We start from the raw sequence: 24,861 nt of genomic DNA, 5'->3' as shown, positions 1-24,861 counted from the left end.
AATTAATAGAGCAACAAATTTTTTTCTTTGGCAACTTTTTAGCAACAAATGAGCAACAAATAAAAAAATTTGTTTGAATTGATTCTGCTCACTTTGTTCCGCTAACTTATAGGACGTCAATATGCCCCGCGGCACTTTCGCGGCTCCTTTCCCCGCAGAGCTTGCCGTCTCAATCCTTTCGGCAGCCAAACTTGCAACTTATAAATTTTTTAAGATTTTTCTTTTAATTTTGCGAGCAGTCAGTCGTTATTCGCGCGATATAAATTAAAAGCAACAATCTCTGCTTTGTTTTAATATTGAAGTTTTCATTCAGATTTAGACGAATTATATCTAAATAGATTAATAAGACTCATATGCAAAAGCAAAACAAAGATAAATAAAGGTCAATTAACGAGCAAATATGAGAATGAATAATAATTAATTTAAATCTTAATTACATGACAAGCATAAGAATATTTTAATTGATATAAATGTTTCAGATTTACTTAGCTTTCTTCAATATAAATTACATTAACAAATACTAAATAAGCCATTGTAGCGAATTGTAATTGGATAACATTATTAAGATGAATAAATAAATACAAAGAATTATAGATATTTAAGAAGAGATAAAACATATTTATTGTCATTTATCAATTTTACATTAACATCATTTCTTTATAGTAAAAACTGTAGTGATACACGGATTAGGAAACTTGAAAGCGTTTATAAAAATATCGATTTAATTTTTACAATAATTGTAAATATGTATACAATGGATGTAAAACATGCAACAAACCTTTTTTATGAAAATATAAATTTAAAATAAAATTGCATAATTATGTTATTATAAACTATATAAATTGACAAAAAGTTTATATCAAATATATCTGATTTTCTAAAATGCTGATAGCATGTACAAAACAAAATGAAACTTGTTAAATTTTTGTCTATATTATTTATTTCTTATTTACCTTTTATTTTTGCCGGAGATAAGATTTTTCTCAGAAATATTGGTATGCACGAACGATTACTTTGCTATAACAATCTTAAAACAACGTTCGATTTTTTGTGTGCCACAGGGGTACAATAGCGTACGTGAAACATGCAAGATAAGAGCTAAAATGATCGAAAGCGTGTTATACCACGTTACTGTACGTTGCTTTCAACTTTGTTATCGGCATGTTTGTATCTTAATTATGTATCACAAATAATCATAAGTCAATATAAATATATATGTTCTTCCCAAAAATGCACCTAAAAATGCATCTGATAAATCTTGAAGCGTTTATGATACCTAATATACACTTTTCTACTGGTTTGTACAAGTTGAATTTGTAAATATTACTCTTTGTAGATGTGAATCCCATTTTCAAATGCAAATTGCGATATCATTCGCAATATGAATGGATCGCAAATATCCAACGGCTATTATCGGATAATTGCCGTTTAGAATTAATTAACATTTAGAAGCTATCGATGCTTTACTATTTACCGACTTTTTGAACAATATGATATAACTACATATATTGATATGCAGTTCGCTTTACATCATCCCTCATTATTTTCATATTGATCGATGTATATTATAAGTATTACGTCCAAACGCACACGTGTGACGTTATGAAATTTACTGCATTTAGATTGCTAGAATGAATAATAAATTTAAAAACTTTTATTCAAGTAGTTATTTTGTGTTTGCTCACGTTTAATTTTTCCGCCTAAACAGATTTTGAAAACGTGATGGGACATAAAAATATTAACTTTAAAATGTTATGAATACTTTTAATGAATGGCTTTTGCATTCGCAAGCTGTGGGAATACCCTAGCCATCCATACGTATTTCAGAGTTTTTTGTTTATTTTTGTTTATTCTCAAGCCAGACATGCTTACACACCCACAGCATTGAGAGGGATAAAGAATTACCATAAGTTTTGGAAGATTCTTTGTATTGTACAATAATTTGATAAATTTTGTTTACTTTTTCAATTTCGTACAATATCCCCCAGAAAGGTGACAAGGTTAGGCTTGTTTTTAGGATTAGGGTTTTTCTTTGGAAAAAAAAAAAAGAGAGATTCATATTCACGTTAACGAAGTTAATTCGATCTTAATGAGGTTTCTTATGTCGTAAACGTTGTGATGATTTACTTTAGTTCATTCGAAACCTGTCTGTTTACATTGGCGGCTTAGTCGGCCAATGTAATTTTAGACTGGTCATATCTGTTCGAGTCCTTGATACATCAGCTGACTTGGGGTTAAGATCGATTTTGATTTATCTTCAATACCTGTAGCGGAATTCTGTAACTCTTAACGATAATACTGATATCGTTATAGTATTGTTGCGTAATTTTTTTACCATGTACAAAATCTGCGCAACGACAGCATACCGATACCAATACTGTCGTTAAACTCGTTAGAGTTTTTATCTATTACACGATAGATACAAAAAATCTGCGCAATGATATTATGACGACATCAAAGTTACAGAATCGACCTCTTGCAGACTTATTCTGTAATTTTTAATAACAGTTTCGTTATTATTATAACGTCGTTACGCAGCGTTTTTATCATGTATTATATCTGCACAATAATGTTATAACGGTAACGAAACTGCAATCGTTAAGAGTTATAGAATAGATTTCCTACTGTAGGAATATTTTATAACTCTTTAGCGACAATTCGGTATCGTTACAGTATCGTTGCGCAGCTTTTTTATCATGTATAATATCTGCGCAACGACGCTGTAACGATACCGAATTGTCACTAAAGAGTTACAAAATAGACTTATAGTAGATCTATTCTGTAACTCTAAACGATGACGTCGGCATTGTGTTGTCGTTACACAGGGTTTTCATTGTTTCCCGTAGTTTCTTAGTCACAAAATACGATTCCGTTTATTAAATTCTCTTGTCACGTCAACACAATTTGGAGATTTATGGAGATTTATGACTGAAATTGTAAAAAAGGTTATTGTAGTATATTTTTATATAAAACAGCATAACAACAATGTAACAATACCAACACTATTGAGTTACAGAATAGGGATCCTGATAGGAAATGAGTTTGCTTATACTGTTCAACAAAAAAGTGCACAAAAAACGAAAGCAATTGTTTCCCGTAGTTTCTTGGCCACTAAATACAATTTCGTTTATTAAATTCTCCTGTCACGTCAACACAATTTTGATATTTATGGAGATTTATGGTTGAAATTGCAAAAAAAAGGTTATTGTAGTATATTTTTGCATAATAGAGGAAGGTGAGGCAAAAAAAGGGTAGAGAGATAAGACGGAGTATCGCCTGTATCGCGCGATTCGAGTACAGAAATCACAATCGAGCATACGCGTTAGATGCGGCTCCTTGGTCATTAAAAGTTATCCACGAGTTAGCGAAATAGACAGCTGCGTTATTGAGACAGACCATAAATTATACTTTTTTGCGATTTCCTTATGACTACAATAAAAAATAATAGCGAGGAAACAGATAAAGACGAAAAAAGAAAAGAAGAGAGCAAGAAAAGTATAAAATAAAATTATATAAGAGCCAAAGAAACGTATGAGAAAAATATTAAGCTAAAAAGGCAAGAGGGATACGCATAGGTATCCCTCTTGCCCTGGGGATACCCTATCTTACCCCACCCGTTCGCAAGATGGGGAGAAATGCCTCTTTTTGGTTTTTAATAAAGAAAATTTGTAATACATAAAAATTTTATTTTAATGATAAATATATTGAAAGATAAATGTCCAAAGAATATTATAAAAATGAAGTTGACTCGTTAGTTATGAAAACCTAGCTTTTATTCATTCTCAAAGCTTAACTGCCCTGTTTTACCCCATCTTGCTTTACAACTATGATATGCGACGTATTGAAGAAGTTTTATTGCAATAAAAGTAAAGTATGTTTTTAGGACTTTTGTCCCTTAAAAGGAATTGTGTCGATTAGTAAAAAAGGTATTTATGAAAGATATTTATGAGCAATATGGCGTCCGTCAATATTAAATCAAAACTTTGACAACAGACTCTATAGTATTAATCATATCTTTTTAACCATCAACATAATAAATTTGTGTCAAGGAATGAAAGTTTTAATGACATAATAATTTTTACTTCAATAAAATTTTATTTTAATAAACTAAAATGGCATCTTTAAAATCTTTTGCGCCAATCTCGTTTTTATATAAAAAAAAGTCATTATTTGAACATTGGTTTATGCATGCAAGTAATTTGGATGCAATAACCAATGTAATAATATTCAAGTTGGGACTGGTAAACAAGAAATTGTCTTAATTAATATTAAGTGATATGGACTTATTTGCCACTTCATGTTTTTACATGTTCTGTTCTTTACACTTCTCTGATTGTTAAAATTGTCAATTCGAAAAATTGACCCACATACCGTGTTAAGTTTGGAGGACGTGATAGATGATCTCTAAAGATCGATGTAGTTGTTTTTCTTTTGACTAAAACGCTCATTTTTTTTTTTTTTTTGTTAAAATGACACAGTCACCACACGCATCTGACTTTCCCTTTTTTTGCGCGAAATATCGACAGGGTAGTGAATGCTTAGGACAACAAATCTGTTGATGTTATGCTTTCCGCAATCAAACGCGACAGGTACCACGTACCATCTTCTGGACCACGTCCATGTCCTTCAGAATATTTTTCTAGGACAAACCAAGATTTGCGATAGATTTCTCAAAGAAATGCAGAGTCATACAAAATTAGGAACATCCGGTGTATTCGAAATTTAAAGGGACTTTGTTCCTAGTAAACACTAGGAACTAGTGCAAAATATGATAGATTTTTGTCTGAAATTCTTTAAATATTCATTTATAAAAGAATCAGAAAGTTTTCATTGATCGGATTTTATAAATTCGACAAATTATTGTTAAATAAAAATTAGAAAAAAAACGGATTTTATTATCAATTAAAATAATTATTAAACGAGTATCGCCGGTATTAGATTCTCCATATATAAGGAGGAATATATAAAGATATATTGCCGTGGAAAAGAGAAAACGGAATTGGAATTTATCTTCTAATGCTGAAAAATAATTTGGTGTTGAAAAGCATAAATGAAAATGAATGGATGAGTAAATAGATACAGAGGAATAAAATCTCACGTGAAAGATCTTTGTCTCTATGAATATACGATCGCCCTTTTCGCGGATGTACGAAGCGAGCGCCATTCAGACAGCAATACAACACATACAGAAAAAGAGTGGAAACGAACGAAGGTCCGAGAGAAGGAAGGGCGGTATAACGTCCTTGTGTGCCTACGAGTTATCACCAGTGTTAATAATACGAGAGGGGCGAGAAAGAGAGAGAGAGAGAGAGAGAGAGAGAGAGAGAGAGAGAGAGAGAGAGGCAGAAAGAGAGAAAGGAGAAAGAGGACCACCCACGTGGATCCAGGTAGGAACTTCACAAAGTCGGTCCAGCCGGCCGTTCCTGCGTTCTGTCACCCTCTTTGTACTCCTTATAAAAATGACAAAACACTTTTTATCAAGCTGCCCCAGGGACCCAAACTTGCACCTTTTCCGGCTCACGAAAGTTAAACAATCCCAGGCACACATCAACTCGATCGCCAGGTAATATACTCCATTGATCGAGTATATTATGTGGTTTACATTAACGTTTAATGCGTCACGGAATTTGTCCGTCTAAAATCCGAGCTGTTCAGTTTATTTAGCTATTTCACGCTTCTTGAGTTTGAAAAGTACGGAAGAGTCACTTGTACATTGATAATGATTACTATTCTCACAAAGATAATTGACATTTACAGGAATATTTAAAATCAGAATCAGGAAAGCTTTCTTTTCAAAAGTAATTAATTTAATTAATAATGCACAAACCCTAATGATCGTAGCTAAATCTTATTGTTAGTGCTGAAATGTTTTTTATGTAATTTTGTACATATGCAATTTCTAATTCTTTCAAATTGCGCTAAGTACCTGTCAATTAATTATGTCAATTAATTTTCTTATATAGCGATTGATGTACTCTTATTAATTTAATTAACTTGAATTTATAAAATATGGATAATAATTTTTCAATTAACCGTTGATATTGTATGAATTTATTTAAGTTTATTTCAATTATTTTCAATACTAATCATTATCTATAAAAATTTTGAAAAAGATGTTTTTCGAAATAGATTTAGCTGTTAAAAAATTGCTAAATATTACGTATTCATTATTGACAATGACTCGAAAAACTACTTACCTTTATTAGTTGCTAATTCTAAAAAGTAATTCCAAAAAAAATACTTTTGAGCCTGAAACATATTCTAAACTGAATCAGATCAATAACATCATAATATAAAATTGATAATCGATTTAATAATAATTATTATTACACATGCGCATTCGCATACGGAAATAATATACAAATAGGTTCAAAATATAAAAGTGACAATAAAAGTAAAACTATTAAATTTGTTATAGTTATGAAAAAAAAGTAATGCCGTTACTAACACGCTGTGAAAAAATTATCATAATGTAACGCGTTACATTCTCAACCTTACTTAAAACAAAGTGTCAATCTGTCATATGACAGTAAAGAGATGATTATTTGTTATTTTTATTCGCAACATTTTCTCCGGTTTCCACGTTATTAGCATCGGTTGCTCATATTTAAAAATGCTATCGAGTATAAAATGTAATACTTGATTGATATAATATTGCTGAATGAGCAATAACATTTGCGACATACGATTACGTTATAATTCATCCGTGAATAATAAATAAATCTTTAATCAACCGCGACAAGTAAAAATTAAACGGGGCAATTTCAAGCAGATAAAATTTTCAAATAAATCGCTATAGGGTTGGTGCACCACGAGTTTACGTAATCACGCAATATAACACATTTGCCCCTAACTGGGATAGTAATGGAAACGCAGTTAAAAAATTTTACCTCGATTGCGCCGATCACCTCTCGCAATAAAAATTATACAAATAATATTTAACAATTTTTTTAACAGTTATGAATTTATTATATTTCGAAGAACATGTTTTTCGAAACTTTTATATAGTAATAGATATTGAGAAGTGAATTTAAGTATAATAAATTCGATATTAATAATTAATAATTAAAAAATTTTATTTCTTAAAATTTCATTAATTTAAGTTAATTAAATTATTTTAAAACATTTAAATTCTCGTCAAACATGATTCAATCTTAAATAAAAATCGATTAAGTAATTAGTTCAGGACTCTCCAAATTTAAAACAATTAGTAATTGAAAATAAAGTCAATGAGAATCAACGCAAATAAAAGTGCGCAATCACAAGTACTAATTTTGAACATATTATTTATTCATTTCTAAATTACAAACATTTGTAATTTAGAAATGAATAAATAATTTGAATAATATATATTAATACTTGTGATTGCGCACTTTTACCCGCGCTGACTCTCATTGGCCTAATTTCCAATTATTAATTGTTTTAAATGAAAATTTTAAATTAAAAAGTAGTTTGTAATTGAATCACGAATAAGCCTGTATAGATCGTTTATAATCAAAATTTAATTTAGCTTCTTTTTTTCTAAAAAAAAACTCCCTGTTTAACGGATCTGTTTATTACATTGCGAAGGAATTCCATAGTCATCCGTTTAAATTGTTACAGAGAAAAAATGTTGTCAAAATACTTTTGTTTATCTGTGCAAAATTATCTATTCGTTTTTATCTATGAAATCTGTGCATTCAATTAATCGCTGCGTTTACGCACGGTTGTTGAGTGCTCGATCGAGCCGATGAAGGCCTGCGATACGTGATAATCTAGGTCAAATAGCAAATCGCTGTTTAATCGTAGATTAAGGATTTGTACTAACCGAAACAAACAGCTCTCTCTCTCTCTCTCTCTCTCTCTCTCTCTCGATTGCGTGTGCTTGCGTTCCAAGGGGCCAAGCGGTATGGAGGGAGCGATTTGTTATAACGAAGAGAACGGCGCGCCCGGCACAATGTAGTCACTTGTTTACAGGGACAATATTTTCATTCCGCAAACAATTCGTGGCTCGATAAAGACACGGTGTACAGGTGGGTGCTCGGCGAGGATCTAACGTTGTAACGAACGCGCCGCTGCTCGTTTGTGAACGCGCCTGTATACACGTATATACACATATTGTGTATACGTGTGTGTTTACGAATCTCTCAAGTAAAGTATTAGCCGACTCTAAACGCTTGAATCATCGAGTTGTATGCCGTCGATTCCTCGACGTCGCGGCGTCGACGGAACGATATTTTGCGATTTTCTTTTCGCGCTTCGGGCCGGATCGGATCATAAAGCTACGAACGAATCGCGGGCTGCTCACGGGATTTCGCTTTTTACGCAAACTTATGTGAAAGTTATTTAAACAGCATTCCCCGTGAACAAATAAAGAGCACAGGCAAGGAAAGACTCCAAATCACGTTTACTACGCTTTTGAGATATGATTTATAGCTTCGAAACTATATGGTTTTATAAATGACATTCGAAGCATTTTCTCTCGCATATTGTTTAAATGATGTTACATACGAAGAGTTTTGGATTATTTAAAACACAATCTGATGTTCAATTTTTAAAAATCAAGTTACCGCGGAGATAATATTTCGGAAAGTTCAGATTGGACTGTCGAAATTGAGCACATTATAAATTTATTAAATAAAGATATGTGTGTTTTTTTTATTACACTTCAAATAAACCTGCAATCGAATTTCATAAAAGCTCGAAATCTCTACAAATAATTTCAGTTTAGCGAAAAGCGTTGAGTAATATAAAGTAAATATTTTTAGCTACGTTTTATTCTACTTTTATATAGTTACATTTTTCCTTCTCCCTCTTTACAATTGTCTTTTCAGAAGTTATCAGTTGTAATAGGAAAGGAAACAAAATACCGCCGTCCCGCTGAGGTAATCTTACGGCATTTACGATCCACTAACCGCATGAATGGAAACGATCTCTTTGGGATATTATGGTTTGTGGATAATATGAAGTAGTAATAGGGAATGAGCTACCTGCTAGTTTATACTTGCTGTGTCGTAGTACAGAATTACACTCTCTGCACGTACGACACTTTAATTTTCGGTGACATTTTGTTCATTCTTTTTTTATAATGTAGTATATTTAGGGTAAACTAAATAACTTAAAGATATATGCTAATGCGAAAAAGATGGACCTGTAATGAGGGGTTTACATTGAGATCATCGATAGATTTCGCCGACAATACTTTCATTGATACTATTTCGCCGAGACTGTGTTTGACCGGTAGTCTGTACGTTCCCTGACATAAACATTGACTCACATACATACACCAATTGTTGTGTCTCGCTACTGTACAAAGTATCTCTAATATCTTTCAAATATTTCTATTCAAATATTTCTATTCTTATTCAAAGCGTAAGTATATTATTTTCGTACAGTACACATGGCTGTATCTTCGTTGCACATCCAATTAGACGCGCAATCAATTCAGCCTTTTTGTGATGACAGAAATTCACTTGTTTAGCGAAAATTTTGCTGTCAACCGAGAATTGCTGGTGAAAATAGAATGCACGCGTCGATGAATACATATTGCCTCAAATTCGGTATTAATGAAATGTTTTCGACACGTAGCGTCGGCAATTCTTTGTCGGTAACTTCAATGTAACGGTTCACTCAACAAAAAAAAACCAGGTATGCGAATAAGATGTAGGTATCATCAGGTATACGATTGTAAAACACATCCCGAAGGTTATCGAGATCCATTAAGGTAATTTTCAAAACTATTTGGAGGAGGGCATAATTAGTCCTATAAAAATCTTCTATAGTATTGTACTCTTCCTTGAGAATAAATGTATGAAGCAATTTTATACTCGCCTTATTTCTTACCCTTCTCTCTTTTATTGTCAGACTTCTTTTACGTAACATCGTGAGTTAATTCGCAACTTGTATATCGCAACTTTTACAACTGTAACAATTGCACAGTTGTGGGAGCGCAAACAATAAAAAAACCCGTGTACGTTATCTATTATAATACGGTCGTTGCGTGCTGGCGGTTGCTCCCCGTCGGCTAATGGACGCCATGTCGGAGGACGCCGACGGGATCGATCAGCAAAATGATACGATTGGTCAGTATACTGTCATAAATTGCTTTTTAGCAGTTCTTAATGCGATAATAGCTCTTGTTCTTTCGCATAAATTTTCGTTATTTTACAAGAGATCATTACACGTAATAAAATTTATTTCTTATTCTTTCGACACTTAAAAAAAAAGAACCAAACAGTGTGAATGTCTGAGAAATAAACTAAGGTACCTGAATCGAATAAGGCTCAGGCATTAAATAAGGCTTTGAATTTACCACTTAACACTTTAAAGTTTATGCTTAAAAGATGTGTCATAGGAAAGAAACAAAAAGAAAGATCTGGGGAATTAGAACGTATCTGTTTAGTGTAAAAATTTATGATGGAGTGTATAAGATTCTTTTATAATAAAGATAGTGTTTAATTTGTTATTTCTATTTTATTTTTCTTTCGGACCTTATATTTCTGAATATATAATAAGATCTAATGTTTGAGTTAGAAAAACTCTTTTGTTTATTTACAAATATTTTATATGAAAAATATATTTTTGGGAATCATGGAAATATTTTATTCTCATTTAGTTATTTTAATATTCCCAACAAATGGAATTAAAAACAAATTAAGCGAGTCTTATTCGGTTTAGATACCTTTAGGTACGCTTATTTTATTATTAAGGGATTGGTCTATTATTTGTTTTTAATATAAATTTTATTTTTGTTTGCAACAAGGTCATACAATGGTTAAATAGTCAACAGCGCAATTTTCTAGCGTAACACTTTTTAAAAGATATTGAAGGATGCTTAAGAGACATTAGAAAAGAAAATCTATTTTTCATTCTATCCTTCAAAATTGTTCACAATGACTCGATGATATTTAAGTCACGTAAGTTACGAAAAATGAGATTGGTCGTGAAAAATAAAGTTTAGAAAAACAGAGGGCAAGTTTGGAAAATAGATATGAAAAGCATATTTCTTCCTCCAACATCACTTATATAAGTTGAAAGATGTTCTACTAAAAGAATAGTATCACATTCCATTGGTGATTATTAAAGTTGATTATTAAGATTGTATGACTTTATTCCAAGAAAAATAGAATCTACATTAAAGATAATAAATTAATTTCTTTTTGATAAAAGCTGCACTTCGTCAATATTTACTTTTTAATTGTTTAACAGCAGGTTTAGTATTAATCACGGCTTTTAGAATTTAGATTAGAATAAATTATTTGTAAAAAAAAAATTGAATCAACTCTTGATAAGCATTTTTATTTTTATTTTTCTGTGCTTTATTAGTATGTCTATTTCCCAAGCAGCATATGTTGGCTTTATACATTATGTTTCCTAAATGATTATAAAACATTAGATATTTCTATGAAACATATATAAAATACACATGAAGCATATCTAGATTTTAAGTATCACAATAAAAATAGTCTTTGTCTTAAAAAGATAACAGAATCTAATTATTAAAAATCTATAAAATAATCTTCTTAAGCCTTATACAGCACGGTATTGAAATAGTATATAGTTAGATTTTCTTATCATTATCATAGTAGATCCCATGATAATGATAATATCAATACTGATACCTAAAAATCTGATATACGTTATACATATATATTTTCTAAAAATATCTAATGTTCTATAACCATATTTAAGAAATATATACAAACTAATATGCTTCACTTGAGAAGTAGATTGAAAAATGTTTCATATCTTAAAGGTAATTTTAATGCTTTTAATGAAATTAAATGCAATCAGTATAAAAAAAAATTTTATTTTCTTAAGTGCTTGTTTTAAAACACATTTAGATTTAAAAATTCCGCTGTGCATCTTGTTATTGTTGAATTTACGTCAATTCTAACAAAGCGTGGAAAACAAAAGTGTTTGCTAAGAGTCCATATGTCTTTTTCTGAAGATAGCTTATTCTAATCTAATGTTAATATTTGATACATTTTTAACGTAAACTACTAAAGTACTCTGATTTAAGGTTTAAATTAAACAATTTTTGTTGTTCGATAATCTTAATGATAATCTCGACAAATAATTTTTGTCAATACTGTAGAGAGCCCTATACAGTTATATATTCTTAGATTGATATTTTTCTATTAGTTTTTCATTTTATCTTATCTAGGTTTGTATAGTTACTTAAGTAAAAATGCATCAAAATCATTACGATAAAACATACATTATCAGAATAAGATTGATGCAACCTTTGTTTACGTGAGAAGAGGAGAGATACTTTCGAAGATACTTTTTAATTTTCGAGAAAACTAATTGAAGCAGCTGTTAGGATTAATTAGCAACTTCTATTCCAAGATATTCGTGGTGTGTAGATAATAAATGACACGCGACAGCATTTACATAAAGTAAAGGTTCTCGTGCGAATAATGCACGGAGAATATTTTCAATGACGTCAATGAGAATTCAAATGAGACCGTGGGTGGAGAACGTGGGCAGACATAGGTGTAGCTTAGCATAGCGTTTGTTTCACTTTCCTATGAAATACCTGGATACCTTATACTTTTTATCTATAGGAAACTGTATGCAGTATGTTTCGTAACGTGACAGAGGAATTGAAAGGCGTCCACTCGAAATAAACGGAGTTAGAAAATTTTAAACTTACATCACAGCATATTAAATAACAAGGGCGCCTTTTATATGTAAAAGAGACACAATAATATCAAATGGCATAAACAAATGGGCAAGCTTATAGCGAGTAAGAGTGCAAGCAATTTGATGCTACAGCATTTTAACTTTAAGCATTTTGATTGACTAATCAGAACAAAGAATTTTACAAATTGATCAATTAAAGAATGCTTCAAAGCGTCATCTTGACTTTAAGCAAGTCATAATGTGTAATGCATTTAAGTTTCCGATAGAAGTGAGAATTATTATTCCAACCTGTTTATAATCTGCGTGAACGAGATATATTCAATTTTAAAGATTCACACTTATACTACTTACCAAGCTTATGACTTACTATACTTATTGGAGTGCGCAATCGAGAGAAAGAGAGAAAGAGAGAAAGAGAGAGGAGGAGGGAGAGAGAAATTTAATTATTATTAGACAAGATAAAAATGGAAATGCCTGAGTTTTAATTCATAAACTTTACACGCAAACAAAAAGTATATTTGCATATTATTTTTTAAAATATAATACCTGCATAATATTCATTGATGCGATTCACTGATACAAAATGCGTAAGATGCATTGTCGTCAATGCGTACAAATAGTTACGTAAAAAATTTGATTATTATGGATTATTGAAGAAATATTTTACTATAATTAAATATTTAAAATTTTTCTCATGTAACTTCTGAAGTACTTATTATTATAGATCTCTTGCAATTATTATATGTATACGTATTCAAATAAAGATGTTTATATGGAGAATATATCATTTGAATTTGATACTGATATACATAAATAAATTAATAAGTTAAAAAATAAATTTATGATATAAGAGCATAGTGTGAGAGAGAATGTAAAAAATAATTGATTTACAATATATACTCGTATATACAATTACAATGAGCAAATCATATTGTATTCATGTTCCTACGTTGTATTCCAAACTTTCGAACGTGATGATTCTATGGCGACTTACCTTGGATCAACCGAGGTCTTCGCTGTCTCCATTAGACACTGTCGCGAATAGTTCACCTCATTCACGTTAGATTCACTTGCAAATTAATGAAACGATATCGGAGCGTTAACCAACCGTTCGGACATCATGCATTATTATGAAATAATTCAACTCAGTTCGCGACAAGTTCGGAAGAAAAAGGATAGAAGTCAGAACGTAAAAATTGTTCGGCTGAAGCGAAAACGCGTATCACCGGAAATCGTTGACGAGATTCGCGAGAGGAGACGCATAAGGGCGCGTCACATACGCACGCACGGACGGAGATGCCGGCTATCAAACGCGTGGCAGACGACAACATGACATGAGAGAGGAGCGGCCGAGCCGTGCCGCGGCGGTGGTGGCGCGGCGGCAGCGCGGCCGCCGCGGCTCGATTCGGCACGGCGCGGCGCGGCGCGGCGCGGCGCGACACGGCGCGGCGCGACGCGGCGCGGCACCGCACGGCGCGGTGCGGCGCGGCGCGGCAACGTCGTGGAGCCGGGCGTCTCGCGTGGAATTGCGCAAGCCGGTTCCGTTTCATGGGCTCAATCTCGCGCGCGCGGGCCCGGTGCATGCGCGTATCACGCTTCGCTCCGCCGTACGTGTGTGGCGTCGGAGGGGAAGAGGCTACGACGCGCCACGCACGATCCGACGACGTGCGATTCATAGAGCGACCGGGAGGACTGCCGGCCGCGTTGAGCCCATCGTCAGATTGGTTGGGCGAGACATGAGCGGAGGTACGGTCGCGCCGTGATTGGTCGACCCGGCGACGTCGGGCGCGGCTCTCACGGCTAGTGGTGGGGCATATTTGAACAAGAGCCGCCGACTCAAGAGTAGCGGAGTACACTCGCTAACCGGCCTCCATCCACAACACGGCACACAGAGAGAGGAAAGAGAGACTCGTCGGTACGCGAGGCGGAGTGTGTGGTGAGAGGTGGTGAGGCGGCTCAAACAGCGGCCCCGCTCGATCAAATAAGCGACCGCGCGCGCGACCGTCGAGCGGCCGTCATCGTATAGTGGTTGGTGTTGTTTCGCGCACTCGTCCACGTCGTACAACACGCGAGCGAGAGCCTGGGCTCTTTCCCTATCGTCGGCTTTGCATTCGCCGTGCCCTCCATGGTGTTGGGGTAACAATTACCCCTATCTCTCCCGCGGGGGGTACTCACTTTCGCGCTCGTGCCCGCTCTTGTTCGCTTCGCGCGTCGAATGCGCATCTTCCCGTGAACAAACGGACTGTGCATTGTGTTTTGGGAAGAAGAGAAACAAGAAGTGTGAACAAAAGTTTCCTGCAGTTGTCTCGTCCTCATCGCTCCGCTGACACGCAGTGCGTGCCCTTCGTAGGTCCCCGTAGGTAAAGATATCCTCGTAATTTTTCTCCTTGCGCAGAAAGAAATCGCGCATTCTCGCGGTTGTGACACAGAAGAGTTCCGTTCGATACAGTGCCGTTCAGTGCATTGTTGCTCTGAGGAAGAATATCTGGTGAAGTTCTTCTATTTGGTGAAGTTCGTTCTTTGAGTGCGACGTAATTCTCTCAGGCAGCCCCCCCGTGCAGAATCGCATCTCCGTGCGTATTCCGTGCATACGACTCGCGAGGCTCACACTCCTCTTGTGACTTATTGTGACTCGACAGCGACAGAAGAAGAGACTGATCTGACAACAGGGCCTCTCGATTGTAGCGAGCTGAACGCGCGAACTGACTTCGGATTCATCCGGTGGGAAAATTAAGGGAATACCCGACTGCCAGCAGCCGTGGTACCGCGGATTTCATGATTCGCGTTTGACAGCGACGACGCGACAGCAGGCCACCTCGGCACCGGTGAGCTCTATGACCATGCTTCAGTCGCAAAAGCTATATAGTGATGCGGGTGCCATGACCAGCGCCGCGATGTCCAGTATGGGCAGCATGGGCCCCACATACAGCTCGATAAACTCGATGGGCTGCGTGCCGATGGGCATGTCGATGGGGGTCGGCGTCGGGCCCAGCTGCAGTCCTCAGGGCACCGGCGGCTTTAACATGAGCACCATGAGCTCGGCGATGGGAATGGCGTCGATGGGAGGCGGTGGTATGAGCGGTTACAGCGGCGCTTCAATGGGCGCCGGCGGCGCCTGTATGAGCGCCGTCGGATACGGTCCGCTGACTCCCGGCGGGGGCACCGGCGTCAGCCGCGATCCCCTCGCTCTGACGGAACCGGACTCACCGAATTCGGCACTCCAGCGTGCCCGCAGTGATAAGTCCTACCGACGTAGTTACACTCATGCGAAGCCGCCGTACTCTTACATCAGCTTGATCACCATGGCGATACAGAACGCGCCCCACAAGATGTTGACTCTCTCGGAGATCTATCAGTTCATCATGGACCTATTCCCGTTTTACAGACAGAATCAGCAGCGCTGGCAAAATTCTATCAGGCATTCCCTGAGCTTTAACGATTGCTTTGTCAAGGTGCCGCGTACACCGGACAAACCCGGTAAAGGATCATTTTGGACGCTACACCCTGACAGCGGCAATATGTTTGAAAATGGTTGCTATTTACGACGTCAGAAAAGGTTCAAGGACGAGAAGAAGGAGTTGACTAGACAGACCAGCAAACATCAGCAACATCAACAGCATCAGACGGCTGCGGTGGCAGTGGCGTCTGGCGCGACCATTGCCGGTCAGCACAGTCCACCCACTCACGAGGTCGCGCCTGGCTCTAAGAAGACCGGATCGTCCATTCACCATGGTGGTCCCCAGCAGCAAGACGACAAGGACTTGCACTCGCTGGTGTCCTCGCATCATCATCATCATACGAGTCTGCATCAGCATCATGCCGCTTTGAAGAGCGACACTACGGACATTGGCGGCCTTCTCGGGCCTGATCTCAGCGCCGCGCACGACGAGCTCACCGCAATGGTCAGTCGCGGCATCCACCCGCAACTGTTGACCGATACAAGTCTGCACCACGGCATGACGGGCAGTCTGAAGCAAGAACCGCTTTATGGAACAGCGGCCAATCATCCATTTAGCATCAACAGGTTATTGCCGCGCGACACGGCCGGCACTTCTCCTGGCGCTCAGGACACCAAGCCGCCCGAGATGAAGATGTACGAGCAGTTGCATCAGAGCTACGCCAACTTTGGCTCGCCGCATCATCCGCACGCGCATTCGGCGCCGCCCAGTCATCATCATCACAACGGCATGCACGTCGGCACGAACGCCGCTGGGCCAATGCACATGACGAATCATCATCATCAGGAGTACTACCAGAGTCCTCTTTATCATCACGCAACGAGCGTGGCCACCACAAGCGCTCCTCCGCCGCCCGCCGTCGCCACCGCGGCGCCGGGCTTGTGACATCACGCTACCCACCCTTACGCTTTGGCCTGAGTCGCTGCCGCCGCGGCTTACGTCGCGACCGCTGCCGCGCCGATACCATCCCCGATGCCGGATCTACCCGCGATCACGGCGTCAACGACGAACGCTGCGCCGACGTCGCCTGCAACCTCGTCAACTTTTTCGTCGTCGCCGCGAGCACAGCCACGTCGACGTACAGCGCGTCGTCCCGACAGCAACGATGACGACGTCGTCGACGCCGTCGTTTGCTGGCCACCCGACGACGACGACGAGTACGACGACGAGAACGAGGACGAGGAAGAGGAGAACGTCGTCTACAGACGGTAAACATCGCGAGGTTGCCGAGAGGTAGGCTTCGGGGTATTTCGTTCCACTGAGAATTACGGTTCATCGTCGCGAGGATCGATTTTTTTTTTTTTTTCTTTTGTGTTACCGCGTGCGATATCGGGCAAACGCAAATATTTTTCTACAAAATATTTTTTCTTATTAATTGCAATATCGCTGTTACATGTAAAATACATGTAACGTAACGTTATTATTTTGACAAATTATGCAAATTGTTTGTCAGAATCTTAAAATATTCTGTTAAAATATTCTTCTTTCTGAGAAGCGTTTTTACATTTAGTTTACTTTATATTATACTTTGGTCTACTTATTCTCATTATACGTATTCTTTCGTTTATAGAGCGACTGTTTTCAATAGTCATTGTTACATTAATTACAACTCGAATAAACCCTCGTATTAAATTACAGTAACGGTAACAAAAGTTTAAGAGATGAAAAGAAACAGAATAATCAATTTATTGCTTTGATTATTGTAAAAAAGAAAGAAAAATAGAAGATTATATTTACATTACGTTTTAACTGACGAATATTGATTCCTCACATAAAAATTAATTTCTTTACATAAATATGCAGATATACATAAATATGCAAGAGAAAGTAAATGTATATGTATTTATATTTCTATTTTATATAAGTTTATATTTTTATACATTTATATTGTTATTGAATAAAATTATATATCAAATAAGATTTATTATACTTCCAGTTGATCATTTTTATTGCGTTTTCTAAGAAACTACTTTTGAAATATGTATTTAATAATAAAAGAGAATACAGTGGAGCCTTCCATGTCCGAAATAATAGGGAGACAAAATTGTTCGGATACGGAAATGTTCGAATAATAGAATAAAGACATTTTTATATTAAATTCTATGCAAGTATTCAAACAGATACTTAAATTTTTAACAAAAAGAACTTCATATATGTATTGTATACTTAAACAGTTACTTATAAACATTATTACAAAACGCTGTTCGGATAATGGCACATTCGAATAGTAGAATGTTCGGATATTAGAGTATTCGGATAATGAAACTTCAGATATGGAAGGCTCTACTGTATGTGAATCGCGAATTCAAGTAAATATTTGTAGTAATAGGAACAATGTTCACATTCTTAGATATACCCGAAACTTTAAGGAGGTCACATATATGCGTGTATTATGCTGAGAATGAGAAGAAAGCAGATAGGGATATAATAATATTTACATGCGTGCGATCTATTACACTTGTACTTACTCTTAAACTTATGTCCGTTACTGTATGTTGTCACTTAAACTGACAATGACTTCGTTTCAAGTACAATTGCAAACAACAGTTGTGATAAAGGAGATTAAAATCCACTTTAGACGACATCTTTAATTCGCGTGAGAGAGTTCTATTCATAATTTTTTGACATACAATACGTTAGAGAACGTTAGAGAGCTTACACGACGGCACACAAGATTGTGAATAAAATTCAATGTTTTACTTCTAGCTCTGAAAATTTGATTGTTTCTTATCTTTGTTTCATTTCAACCGTTGAATTCCACTTTGAATTGCTTGTGGAAGTAGGTGTTCCGGAGAAGTATTTGAATGACTGAATCATCTTGCATTTCGTTTTCCCGCGTTTATTATAGCCGAACAGTTTGATAAAATTGTATGGATTTCATTGTATCGCATGAGACTTTTTCATGATATGCTCGAGTGATCAACATATTGTTATGCGATAGCTGCAATGCTCATCTCGTCGGTATGCTCTGTTTCTTACACACTATTACATCGAGACATTACGCAATAATCTGGCATATACTTGAGTATTTACAGACTGAGTATTTATGGATCATCATCTTTGAGTCAAATTTGCAATATATGATCTTGTAACAACAAAATTAATAGAGAAAGGAAGCACAAAAATGGAAAGAAGCGCACCAAAGAAGATATCTTATAAAATCGCATTAATTAAAATCTTATTGCGCTTTAGTTTTGACTTCATTATTCTTTATCTATTACAAACGTCTAAAGCTTCAAAATTCATAATTGTTTCGTTTTGTTTTTTAGATATGCGCACTTTCTTATTTCTCATAAACAATTTTATTACAATTTTTTTATATAGAATTATTTATATATAAAATTATTTTGTCAACGAGATTATACATGTGTATCTCTAATGTATTATATATATATATGAATCATTTGTATTAAATTAATGATGGCAGTTCATAAGATAATAAAAAACACGAAGTGAAAAGAAACAAAGTACCAATATTTCAATTAACATGATATAATCAATAACTTGCAATGTAAACGCTAATATTTTGTGTTGTCGGAATTAGAATGCAAACTAAAACAAATTTTTTGAGCTAACGTTGAATTTCTTCTTCGTAATCTTTTATAGATATTCCAAGTTTACAATCATTAGTTCATTTTTGTTATAAACGATAAATGAACTTTACTAGAAGATAGTTTTTGAAATATACTCCTCTAAATTGGAATCAGTGTATTATTCACTGATTTGAAATGTTATATTTATAACTATCATTATCAGTGACTATTCACCATTTTTCAGTGAGTCCGATTAAGAGGAAGATATTCTTACTAATCAAAAGTAGTATATTATCACTGGAAGACAGTGTATATATCACTGATTGAATTGTAGATTGATATAAGTATAACATCAGTGGAATCAGTAAAATTCCACTGATTCCAATTTAGAGAGTAAAATGTAAAATATTAAACATGTAAATCCAGCATCACTTATTGCCAGTGATATTTAGAAACTCTCATAAAAACACAACATTTCAATTAAAAAGTATATATACTTTTATACTAAGCTCTATGTCTACAAATCATCTATTTTTTTTAACAATTATTAATACAATTCACTAGCGTTAACGTTTCATTATTAGTTGTCGTTTGCTGTCTCTTACCACGAAAAATAAAGATATTTTAAGTCTCAGTAAGTCGTGTAATTGATGAAGATTATTATCAATTATCAGCTACAAATTTGCTTTTATTGTACAATTTTATAAATTTATCGCACGAGATCATCACGTCGGCATATCGTTTTTAAAACAAATATTTTATTTAACACACGTGCTACATTGAAGGTTTCTTCAAAATTATTATTTATGTTGATTTTAACAATATGTTTATTAAATTAATCAATAATTTCGACTTTTTGCTATTACTCTGTAATTATTTTCACATTTATTCGCGTATAACGTATAACATGCAGATTATTGAAGATATCTAGTTCTTATCGCGAGGTGTAACAAAATTATAAAATAAAATAATTCTTTTTTAAAGAATAAGATGATAAGTTCGGTTTATCGTCTTGTGAAAATCTCACATGTGATGCCGGTACTCCATTAGATCATCTGCCGTCAATCCATCAGATCTGTCTTATATTCATTTTTTCTCAATTTCACATTTTAAATACAATTTTAAATGATCAAATTAGACGAGGTACTCCGCACGAGAGAATAATAAAATATTAAACAATGCTTTCCACCCCGATATGTATACCTAACTCTGGCGCACATGTCGTATCTAATAATAAGAGAATCGCTTAAGGGTAATCAAAAATCGCGAGCGATTCGTTGCAATGGTCATTACGATTGCACGAGCCCCGCGGCGATGAACCGATCGGTACTTTAGAATCCTCGATTAATATCAAAGGCGAGCGCGCCCTGTTGTGAGGGGCGCGTTGTTGCGGCAAGGGAGCGGCGTAAGCTTCGAAAAGCAGCTCCAGCGAAAAAGTGAGAGCGGTGTCGGATGAGCAAAACTTGTGATACTATACGTGAAAATAAATATAAATTAATGAACGTACGCGTCGCGCAACGCGCGAGAGAGAAGAGGGCACGTATAAATAAAAAAAAAATATATATATATACACATATATATTTATATATATGTATATATACATATATATTATATATTATATTCGAGCACCCTGCGTGTGGCCGCGTGGTCTACGCGTTTTACGCATCCCCAGTGCCCATCGTGTGTGCACACACGGGCGTGCATTCACAGGAGGTATACGAACGCGCGTGTGCATCGTAAGCTGATAAATAATAGTTAATTCTCGTTTGAGAGCGGAGAGAAAACGCCCCGCGTTTTTTTGTATAATATCTGTAGATACCCGTATATATCGTAATGCGCATGATGTACAATATTACATGTTAAAGAGAGGTATATATATACATATGATTATGTATAGGTATATATAAATGGAATCTTTATCAATACACTATATTGAGCCCACTTTAGGCGATCTTAATAGGTGACGAAGTTCGAGGCAGGATTCCTTTATTACGATTGCATTTAATGTGCCGTGAGTTCCGATATGCATTCTGTACACGTGTATATTTTGACCCTTCAAACATATTTTCCGTATTGCACGGCACAAAAAGTCTCGTCCTGAATTCTGTCACAAGATATAGGTCGCTTAAAGAGCGCTTTAAGTATATACATACAATAGAGCATAAGGGAGTGAATGAGAGAAATGACGGGAGAGAGCGAATAAAAGAAAAAGAGAGAAAGAGAGGAAAAGCGAGCTAGGCAAACGTGATATTTCGCATTACGTATTTCGAAAGCATACTTTTATGCTGTTGCACACGTATTCACATTGTGCTGGGCGATGACGGACTCATTAGATTTTCTACTTTCCCACGTAAGGATTCATTTAGTTTTGTGTGTTTTTGTAATCATTCCCGAAAGTATACTGCAATCTAAAGTTGAATAATTTTGGCCAGATGAAGTTGTATTAATTTTTGATATTCCGCGAATCGAATATCTTGGATGAACATACAATCCTAGAGCAAAATATTATAATAATGCAACTTGTTTACCTACATTAGAAAACGATTGAAACGCCGCTAGATCAGTGATCATACATTTCATCGGCCAATTGACTTGAGAAATTTTCTACGCGATAAGTAATAAACAAAATTGATTTTAACTACGGAAATCGCACGTTTATCGCCGGTCCGACGTATGTCGGCATAATTTTTATTAGCGATCACTGTTCTATTACGTCAGTATTGCAAAAATACGCAAATCAATTGCTTCCTCACACAAGATATAACAGCTGAAGTTAAACCTGCGCAAATACGAGCGACAAAGAATTCGCTCGTAACGTTGAACATACGAGCGTCATATGTCGGTGCAATTTCTGCAAGTGCAAGTCAACATTCGAGTACAAAGGGGCTGAGCCAAGTCGAGCGGTTTAAGTTGCACGAATTGTCGAAAACAGAAAAAAAACGTCCATAATTAAAACGACACGGCAGCACAAGCGAGCGTGTGTGACAGGAATCTTGCGACGACTTTATGCGGAACGGCGCATTTTATTGGTCACGTAATTCGTTAGGAGGACATTTGCAGCGCTACTTCAGCCTATGAATATGAAATTCACGAAAGCTTTTACCGTCGTCATCGTCTTACTAATATTTCTATTGAAGAGAGAAAGTGAAATCTTGTCCGCTTTCATTGGCGGATCATTGAAAATCGAATGTCGCTTTGGAAATTTAGATAATGGCTCGCAATTACGCTGATTTTCTTATATCCTTCTTATGCGCTGCTATCTAACTTTCTTTTACAAATTTTTGTTAAGTCCGCCGATACAGATACTGCTTAGATGTAGGCGGTGCAAGATAAAAAATAATGTGTTCTTAAAATTGAGCAGTTGCTACACGGAAAGAGAAGTCTGCTAAAGTATTAAAAAATTTTGCTAGCTATGAATTTAAAATAATTTTTTTTTATTAGGTTATTAAAATAATTATGTGGGAAAGTTGGTTGCTGGAATATTTCAAATTTTTTTTTTGCAGCATTGTTTTTATCATGCTTAAACATCCTATATAATTATTTTAATGGTCCAACAAAATTATTTTCAGCCCCTATAGTTAGCTAAATTTGTAGTATTTTAAAAAAACTTTCAGTATACATGTATTTAAGATGCGTCTGTAACGAAACGTTGACTTCCGTCATTGTTGGCAAAAGCAATGAGATTAGAACAAGAAATATTCTAATAATACAAAAATTAGAAAATTTCTAACACAACCGAAAATTGATGATGGATGCTTTTGAAATACGCAACAACCCATGTAAATCTGTAAATAGCGAATTGCGCGTCACGAAAGATCGCTAATTATTGTTATCATCATTATATTACTGCCGTCGTTGCGGTTACATTTCGCGAATCTATTAAGTTAATTCCCTGCTCTATTTTTTGGTTTTATTCTTTATTAAATGCCAAAATTTTGTATTATCATATATATGATATTTAGAAAAAAAGTTATTACCTTTTCTTAAAATTAATATTTTTTTCTTCTTTTATAAATATCAAATGATTTCGTGAGAAAGTCACCAAAAAGAAAAACAGAAAATGAATCGAATCTAAATTTACCGAATTCTCTTCGCTAACAATGTTTTTGCGCATAAGAATCTGGGTTCGATTGTAATAAAAAACAATGGCAACACATTCGCACGAGAATGTTCCAAGTACACGTAATAAGATTAAAAATTTTTGAAAATAATGTGAGTTGAATCTCTCTAACAAGGACATCCAGATCTCCATATGATTTGGTGACGTACTAAAAATGTGGGAAAAAATTTTTTTATAGAAACGTTACGATCGATCCCAGGCTCTCTTGCTGTTGAGAGTGCGTCGATCGAAGTGTCGAACGAGAGTGAGAAAGGAGGAAGTGAATCCTGCAAAGGGGACCTCTCAAGGTAGGACAGCGCATGAAATGTTAATCTCGAAATTATGAAATCTCATGTTTAACACACTTTTAACTGTCCTTTGGGTCGTTTCGCCGACTTTCTGAATGAGTGAAAGAGAGAAAGACAGAGTCTTTTATTCATTTGTTCAATAACTTCAGGCTTCGGTCATACAGATACGCGAGAATGATGATCTCTGTATTTATCCGCGCGTGATAGGTTTTTAAAATTTTTTTGAAAATTTTATTATAAATTGTCATTCTCGATTGAACCTGTCCATGTCTGATAAATATACGTCACGCAAATCTCGAGAGATCAAATGACAAAAGCGAGTGAATGGTCAAGTGAAAGACATAGATGTGAAAGGAAAAAAAATGCTGAGAAAAAAAGAGAGCCAGAGGGATACATTGTATGTGTATGTGACAGAGTGAAAAGAACGATGAGAAAGCTGTAAATGTTTCAATAAATTTACGTATTTCTACGAAAACTGAACTATTGCTGTCTTTTTTGCATATCGTTTTTCCTCTGCGAATTTCAATCCCTTTTAATCTCCTTTTTTTACCCTTATTATATTTTGTTATAATTTAAAAGTAGAAAGAGAGAGAATCGCATAATTATATTTTTATCCAACATTGATCTTGCGGTGAAATTAATTAAAATACATTGAATATCGAATGTTCCATATGCAAATGATATGTAAACAGTTGCATTAATTGTTACTTTTGTCAAAACAAACGATATTACACTGTTGATATTGTATATTCAATTCATTAAATTCATTTCTTCAAATGACGAATATCTCGGCATTCCGGTCGGATAATCCGTTGAGCAAATTGCGATCATTATAT

At 35.5% G+C, this 24,861-nt stretch overlaps 1 protein-coding gene and 1 long non-coding RNA gene across 2 annotated transcripts in view; one reads left to right on the top strand and one right to left on the bottom strand.

Annotated features, from left to right (window-relative positions):
* Positions 1–14,162, bottom strand: part of LOC105198431 — a 33,439-nt gene extending 19,277 nt beyond the window's left edge. Inside the window, exon 1 of the long non-coding RNA XR_850877.3 lies at positions 13,622–14,162. This is a non-coding gene — a long non-coding RNA (uncharacterized LOC105198431). The remainder of the gene's footprint in view (positions 1–13,621) is intronic.
* A 160-nt stretch (positions 14,163–14,322) lies between these two features.
* LOC105198432 (silk gland factor 1) lies at positions 14,323–24,505 on the top strand. The gene has a single exon (XM_039453209.1). It carries the CDS (start codon positions 15,462–15,464, stop codon positions 16,968–16,970), a length of 1,509 nt encoding a protein of 502 aa, XP_039309143.1. The 5' UTR covers positions 14,323–15,461; the 3' UTR covers positions 16,971–24,505.
* The last annotated feature ends 356 nt before the right edge of the window (positions 24,506–24,861 follow it).

The sequence above is a fragment of the Solenopsis invicta genome, chromosome 8 (genome assembly GCF_016802725.1).
Source record: "Solenopsis invicta isolate M01_SB chromosome 8, UNIL_Sinv_3.0, whole genome shotgun sequence".
Taxonomy (NCBI): domain Eukaryota; kingdom Metazoa; phylum Arthropoda; class Insecta; order Hymenoptera; family Formicidae; genus Solenopsis; species Solenopsis invicta.
Note: the sequence above shows the minus strand (reverse complement) of the source record. Positions and strands in the feature narration are given on the sequence as shown.